At 33.6% G+C, this 8,591-nt stretch overlaps 1 protein-coding gene across 1 annotated transcript; it reads left to right on the forward strand.

The window, feature by feature from the left end:
- Positions 1 to 3,897: 3,897 nt before the first annotated feature.
- Positions 3,898 to 4,809, forward strand: LOC108522847 (putative olfactory receptor 52P1). Its single transcript, XM_017863293.1, has one exon. It carries the CDS (start codon positions 3,898 to 3,900, stop codon positions 4,807 to 4,809), a length of 912 nt encoding a protein of 303 aa, XP_017718782.1.
- The last annotated feature ends 3,782 nt before the right edge of the window (positions 4,810 to 8,591 follow it).

Raw genomic sequence — 8,591 nt, forward strand, 5'->3', positions numbered from 1 at the left:
CATATACAGAAGGGGGAATGTCAATAGAAACAGTCCTTGGGGGTACCAGATGTTTGACTAAGGAAGGAAATAATTTCATCTTAATCATTGTAAATATAAAGGAATAAAGGAAATGATAATTTAAGGATCTTTTAAAATATATGGCAATAATAATTTGAGCAAGATTAAATTATTAAAAGTATAGAAAATCTAGGCTTGTAAAAAATAACTAAGGTTAAAAATGATTACCTAGGTCTCAACAGCAGATATGAGCTAACAGAAGAAAGAAGCAATAAATATCAACATAGGTCAAATGAAATTGCCTCTGTGAGGAACAGAAAGAAAGAATAAAGAAAAATTGTCTTAAGAAATAATTTGCAATATGTTTTTCTTAATTTTCAGATAGCTTGCCTGCGCTAAGTTAATGTACACGTCTTAGTTTTCTTTTAGATTTCTCCAGTTAACTACACGTTTGATTGGCACCTCAGGCATATCATTTGACTGGTCACCATAAGACAGTCTCTGGAGACTCTGGTCTTCATAGGAGAAATACATGAACACTAAGCACATTTAAGCTCCAGGGAGCATACAATGTGAACATGGCTGTACCAGAGGAACATTGCTGTATGTTTGTTTCCCTTTTACTTTTGATTTTCTGTATCCTAAGGGACATAACAGCTTTCCAAACTTGAGGGGCCTCCTGAGCATTTGTGTAGCCTATTACAAAGCAACTATAACTACCAACTTGCCAGAGAGACTTTCTGCTTTAATGATAAATGCTGTCATAGTTTTTAACTGTTTCCACATATGGATATTTCCCTAGATGCTGCAGTGAAAAATGATCATTTGTGATTTTGTAGAAAATTAGTTACAACAGGTTTTTAATTCCAATCTGCACTATATTATGTACTGTAAGATGGTATTCAAGATAAAGCAGGTGGAAGTAAATGAGAAAGGAAAATGCATAAACATGTAAATAATGTTACACATTTCTAAAAGACATGTGGACATTTGAATTAATGTGAATTTCTAGTAGAGGAGTAAATCATCCTAGAAGATACACACACACACACACATACAAATACATACAAACACACACACACATATATACACACACAAAAAGCTATAGTCAATGTGCTACTTTTTAAGGAAAAACATTGAAAAGTTATACTAAAGGGTGGTGTCTGGTTATGCAACTTGTGCTAAAAACAATTTTATAGGAAGATATTCTAAGAAGGAAGCTGAAGTGAATGAAGGGTAGGCAAAAACTGTAAATAGACTGACCATCTCTAAAGTCGGAAGCTTCAGGAACAAGAGTAAACATCTGTGAAATTATTAAGAGACTAGAGAAGATCTACAGGAACATCTGATCTCCTCTGGAAATTTATTGGGAGTTTGCTGGAATTCTGCCCCTTCTTGTTGGTGCTCACAGTCTGATGAAGGAGGCTGACAGAAAAATAAACAAAATGCAAAGAATACGGTAAGAGTTCTATGAGACACTTAATGACTGCTTGTCTGAAGTATTAGAGTTAAATAAAGGAGACAAGGATAATGCTGGGATTTCTTACTTTAATGGCTGGGTGGCTGTTGTTTCCACCAAATAAAATACAATCAAGTAGAGGAGAATGAAAGAACTCACTGAATTTAGTTTGAGGTATATTTATGTGATGTCACTAAAATGCATTGATATATATATAATATGTAGTACTTTCAATAAAGACTGCATAGAAAATACCATGATATTGAACGGGCAGGTTCCAGCAAGGGGCTTTGTGGACTGACCCAGAAACAAGCAAACAATCAAAGCCTAGGCTCTCAGAAGGAATCACGTATTTATCTAGTCCAGAAACAGATAGAATAATGGTGCCAACGTGTAGTTACAGAGGTTTGGGAAGATATTCCTATTGCCTTGGCTGACTGACTGCTGAAGATAATGTCAAGAATGGCCTTATTGAAACAAATGGATGTCTCTAGAGTTTCATTCAAATTAAGCCTGAGAGGAGACAGAGAAGACTTTCTATGAGGGAGGGTTGACTGCACAAGCAGATCACACTTTGGGGGGTATTCTCCATAAATTTCTTGGTGTCTCACTTCTGACACCCAAATAGAAAGCTTCTCTTGGTTAGCGGGAAGTCACTTTACTTCTTTTCTCTTGGTATAGATTAGAAATGTTGCCATCTTATAAGTAAATTCATGGGAAACTAAATGATAATGGTTTTTAAATATTTATATATATTTATTACCAAGCACAATTATGCTTGTTTGTAATCTTAAGCAATGTTGCTTCACTAAAATACATTTCTAGGTGGGTTAAGTTGTTTCTTATAACTACAACTCTATGCTTAACATTATAACGTTATACCCTATTATTTTCCGCTGGCATCTTGTGTATCTGATTCTCCCAGAAACAGATATATTAATGGTACATGGCAAAGCATAATTACAAATGAAAAACGGCCATTTAAGGAGTTGCAAAGAGCAAAACTTAATAAATACTTTTAAAGCTTTCATGCTTTGAATGTTAAATATTTGCTCATTTTGTGTAAGTTCTGATCTGTGGGGTTACAGGCTTCATCTGTTCCATGACTCTGTGTTCTAATAGGAGTTGAAGCTCTGAGTGCTTCTAACACGTTTTGTGACACATTAACTTTTTTCAATTCTTTACTATGAAACACTTCAGTCGTTCACTCACATAGGCCCAGCATAGTGTATCTTTACTTGTAGAATGCAGATACCATAAACAAGAAAACATTCTCCCACACAGGTATTATTTGGACATCGAGGCAAGAAGCATTGTCATTAGAAATACGTGTTAATATTTATAACAATATGTGATAAGGATATATTCATCAAGATCTCTTAATCTTTTACATCAGTGAAGTTCAGGACCAGAAATTGCCATAATAGGAGAAAATATAAATAAATGTGTAGTAAGTATTCTACACTCTTGGTGGGAGGTAGACACTGGATTCTAGGAAGAAGGATAGAGAGCTGTTATCAAAATTAAAAGATATGATCTAGAGCAAGAGTCATCTGAAGCTACTCTTGCTGTATATATTTTTTAAAAGGCTGATTTATAGATGCTTTGCTCTTTACTCTCATAATGCAAGTGAATGCAAGAGCCAGAGGCAGAGCTGAGTTTATAGATTAAATCCATCAATTTATAGAAAATAAGCTGGACTTATTAATTGATGTTCTTATTTATTGCAATTTTAAACCATTTGCTGGAATTGGGAAATAAAATCTCTCATTACTTTTACATGGTTGTGTTACTCTGTTCATCTTTAAATCTTCTTAAGTAGTTAACCTAAAATACGCATACATTTGCCTTTGATGCATAATAAAGCATTTATTGTCTTTAATTTTGATTCTTTTTATTCCTTAATGTTAGGGAATCTTATTCTGAATTACTGATTAAGTTATACTTCCTAAGGATAACAGTATTATTTAAAAGTAGTTGCATGTTGAAACACCTGTTAATCATTGTGTGCATGAACGTGTGTGTTCATGTGTCTTTGTCTTCATATTTTATGTAAATTTCCTTGAAAACACAGCTTGGCTTTTGTTCTAAGACTGTTGGTGTCACAGAATCCAACACTTGCTTTGGCACAGGGTGAAGTTACATTATTACTAACTACTTTTCTTAGAGGAAATAGAAATTATATAGTAGAATTAAAGGAACTTTCAAAACTCAGAAAAAATAAAAAAATAAATACACTAAATCTTTTCATTTTCAGAAGAATATGTGGGAACTCAGAATGGTGAAATGGTTTACCAGGAAATGTATGTCAGCTCTTCAGGTAGGCTATTACACAGTATGCCTGGATTCTCCCACATGCAGAATCATGGAAAAATCACATTGTAATCCTGCTTTGCCTGGCTACTTTGAACTAAACATACAACCTCTCAAGTTTTAACATGGGAGACAATGCTACACATTACCACATCTCATCCTTCTTCCTGATTGGTATTCCTGGTTTGCAAGATTTTCACTGCTGGATTGGCATCCCTGTCTTCCTCTTGTTTGTCCTGACCCTGCTGGGGAACAGTGTAATCATTGTTACTGTCAAGTTAGAGCCAGGCCTTCAGCAGCCTACGTATTTTTTCCTTTGCATGCTGGCAGTGAATGACATGGCTCTTGCCTCTTCCACAGCACCCAAAATGCGTGGAATCTTCTGGTTTGATGCTCCCAGGGTTGTCTTTAATATCTGCCTAGCACAAATGTATTTCCTCCACACATTTTGCATTATTGAGTCAGCCCTTCTTGTTGCCATGGCCTTTGACCGCTTTGTAGCTATTTGCATCCCACTGTGTTACACAACCATCCTGACGACACCAGTGGTTGTTAAAGTGGGTGCCATTGGTGTAATTCGAGCTATCCTAATGGTTTTGCCCTCTCCTCTTCTTATTAAGAGGCTACCGTATTACACCAAATATGTCATCAATCACGCGTATTGTGAGCACATGGCTGTGGTGAAGTTGGCCAGCGCCAACACCTTCATTAACAGAGCATATGGAATCTCTGTGGCCCTTTCAGTGATGATATTGGACCTAGGGCTCATTGCCACATCCTATATCAAAATCCTTCAGGCAGTCTTTCATCTTTCTTCCCAGAATGCCCGCTGTAAAGCACTGGGCACCTGTGCTGCTCATGTCTGCACTATTCTTGTCTCCTATATGCCTGCACTTTTTAGCTTCCTAACTCACCGCATTGGCAAGAAGGTACCTCCAAGTATCCACATAATTTTTGCAAGTTCGTACCTTCTAGTTCCCCCCACAGTCAATCCCCTGGTATATGGTGTCAAGACCAAGCAGTTAGAGACTAAGTGATGGGTCTGTTTTTCTCAAAGAAAAAGATTTCTAGTAAGTAAAACATGGAAATAGCAGCCCTGGTTTGTATTCTGGCTCTTAAAGACATGGCTACCCTGCGGAATACCTCAAATCAGGTCTCCAAAGTTCTCTTTCTTGCTTCTTATATGCCTTGTATGCCTTGTAGCAGAAATAGTTGATGTTGTACATTCACTTCGTTTGATACTACCATTTGTCAGTTTTTTATGTTTTCGGTTCTTATCTATTTGAAATAAAAATAAATCAGAAATTGTCAAAGTTTGGAAGACATTTATTTTAATAATTATTTTATTACTTTAGATATGATTTAATATTGATAATTTTGTTGTTATTTTATATTTCATCCACAAATGTGAAATAACTAAATAAATGTTACAAAAAAATTGAAGAATTTCAGTTTGTTGGGTCAGACTTCTTTTTGAAAATGATGTCACCACTGGGCATTTAGGATGCATAAGTTTTATTAGCTATATGTATTGGAAATCGTTTTTTAAAACTACGGATTATCTTATTACTATATTAATTATGTCTTTTTAAAAAATTTTAAATTTTATTTTAGATACAGAGGGTCCCATTTCTGATATTTTTGGGGTTTTTTTGGCAATAGATTTCAGGGGCATACCCATAAATTATTTGCCAAGATCACTGTTGAGAAGGGTATTTGCTAGTTTTTTTTTTTTTTTTTCTAGGATTTTTATAGTTTGGAATCTTTCATTCAAATCTTTAATCTATCTTGAGTTAACTATGGGTAAATGTAGACGGCCAGTTTCATTCTTTCACATACGGCTAACCAGTTATCCCAGCATTATTTATTAAATGGAGAGTTCTTTCCCTAGTACTTGTTTTCCTCAACTTTGTTAAAGATCAGATGATTGTGGGTCTGCAGCTTTATTTCTGAGTTCTCTATTCTTTGGTCCATGTGTCATTTTGATACACAACGTTCAAGGTAAGAGTCAAATCAAGAACACAATCTCATTCACAACAGCCACAAAAATTTTAATACATAGCAATACAACCAACGAAGGAGGTGAAAGACCACCGGTATTTCTGTCAAACCTGCAACGTCTCTATTCACAGAAAAAGAAAAAAAAAACTATTCTAAAATTAATATAGAACCAGGAAAAAGCTTGAAAAGCCAAAACATTCTAACTAAAACAAAACAAAACAAAACAAAACAAAAAACACAAAACCAGAGGCATCACATTATCCAACTTCAAACTATATTATTAGGCTATAGTAATTAAAATAATACAGTACCAGTACAAAAACAAACACAGAACAATTATGTTTTGATGGTCCACAGTTCATATTTGAATATAGTTCAACGTAGCATTTTTTTCTTTTATGACTGGTGTCTTTTGTGTCCATGTAAGTTTTCTTATGTTTTCTGTACACTATAAGTTTTCTTATGTTTTCCTGTAAAAAGCTTATTTATTTATTTTACTTTCTATGTTTGCATTAGCACTGCATATGGAACCAATTTAGCATACATTGTGGCAGAAGGGTTCTGACTTTCACACACACAGATTCAGCAGACTCAGAAGTATTTATTAAATCAATCATCTTTTTTCCACTACAATGCCCTGACAATTTTGTCAAAATTACTGTTAGTTATAAATGTGTAAATATATAGGAAATTAGTGAAACTAATACGTATTCAGTACACTGTAATTTAAAACATTAGAAACATTGAGAATTAAAATATTTTATTTCTTTATAAAAACACACTACTGAGAGTAGTTTGAACAGTGTTTGTCTTAGATGTCTTAGAGCAAAAATTTTTTCTATACATTGGCGAATTGTTGTACTGTTAAGTTTGGATGATGTTCAACATTTATTATTGGCACTTTAATGTCATGAAATATCCCTGAGAATTCCTGAATCACAAAGGATTATCATTCAGAGATAAGGAGGCAATACTTTTTGATGTGGCACTGTCTATGTGTGAAGTGAAGAATAGATGTACAGTGAGCCATTATGAAAGACTTTGAAATAAATGAGGTGATTTGTCATGGATCATGCACATCTGTTATTTACAGAGTATTTTGTAGATTGAAGAAGCAGCATCAAAGACCATGTATAATGAAATTGCTCACAGTTCATACAGCTTTATTACTGAAATTGAAACTATGTTTCTAGGGGTTAGTTGCTATATAACTCAAGTATGATAATTGAAGTTCCTATATACTAGAGTCATGGAGAGTAAATAAAATTGAACACAATATAAGAAGAAAGTGTTTCAGACAATGGACAATATATATACTTATGCATGTAAAATGCTATCCTTCCACAAAGAGAAACTCATGAAGTGACGTTTACATTCTCACCAGAATTCTATTTGTAGTTTCCTAACATAAAAAGAAGCAGAATACACACTGAGACCTTCAGTTGTACTGGTTGAGGAAGAAAGGATTACAGTATAATGTAACTGTGGTAGCTGGAATCTTCAGGGCAAGGTACTGGAGAGGAAGAAAGTTGCCAGAAAAGAGTTAAGAAATCTGCATATAAATTCCCATAATCTGTAAACTGCACTTGTGCAAAACAAAAGTCTGGGAGAGTAAAGCAACTGGGATGGTGTGAGATGCTTAAGGAAGCGAAGAATTACTCAGTGCCAGATGTTAGAGTACTGAACAACTAGAGTGAAGAGATCTCTCTGAACATTACCTGCAGTCAGTTGGAACTGACTATCCTAATGGTTAATCCTTAATAATTAAACCACATTAGCAGTAGATTAATGGCAACTCTAGAATCATGGTACGGAAACCTAAAAGGAAACTTGGAAAGAATCAAGGCAATCTTCTAATATAATTAATTCTCTAGCAGGACAAAATACAAGTTTACCCATATCACAGACTTGCACATGTATGCCCAAATTTAAAATAGAAGTTAAATCATTTAAAAATGCAAATATTTCAAGAAGAATTAAAAAATACAAACTTTCAGTATTGTAGCACTCATAATGTTAAGCATGAAAATAATGCTAAGTAGGTAAAGAAAGAGACAAATGACAACAGCAGATAAATAAATAAATAAAAACATGCCTGCAGATATTACAGATATTTAGATGCTAAAATTATAACATAAATGCTGGAATTAGCAGATATACTTTTATGAATACATAAAACACCAAAGAAAAAACTGATTATAATAAGTGAATAAATGGAGAACTGCCACAGATAAATAAGTATAAAAAAGTACAAAATAATAACTATAGAAATAAAAATACAAATATGAAATAAATACTTTGGGCTTCACTGCATATTATTAGATACTAAAAAAGATTAGAAAAATTCGAGGTATTAAAATTTAAAAAATTCCACCAAAATGAATGAAATAAAATATTTTTTAATGAACAAAGCATCAGGAATCTCTGTAGTAATACCAAGCTGTCTACAAAATAATTGGACAACCAGTAAAAGGAGAATAAGATTAAGCAATTGCCTATTTCTTTTTTTAGTTTTAACAAAATACTGACCCAGGTTCAAGAAATTCAATAAATTACAGTAAGGATAAACATACAAAAGTGGCACACTTCCATATATGACAGTGAGATAGGTAATTGCTAAATAATAATGAGACAGTGAAATAGGTAATGGCTGAAAATAATCTTAATGTACTCAGTGAAAAAAAGGCAAATAATGTTCATGAATTAGTAATAAGGATTACTGATTATTTCCTATTAGAAACATTTCAAATCAGTAAACATAGTAATATATTTTAAATTTTAATAAAATTTATTCTATTAGTCTATATGTTTAAAAGAA

This window comes from Rhinopithecus bieti, unplaced genomic scaffold, assembly GCF_001698545.2.
Source record: "Rhinopithecus bieti isolate Rb0 unplaced genomic scaffold, ASM169854v2 scaffold_70299, whole genome shotgun sequence".
Taxonomy (NCBI): domain Eukaryota; kingdom Metazoa; phylum Chordata; class Mammalia; order Primates; family Cercopithecidae; genus Rhinopithecus; species Rhinopithecus bieti.

Bases quoted from the DNA above. Each gene is read 5' to 3' on its own strand.
- LOC108522847 (XM_017863293.1), top strand. From the start codon at position 3,898: ATGGGAGACAATGCTACACATTACCACATCTCATCCTTCTTCCTGATT.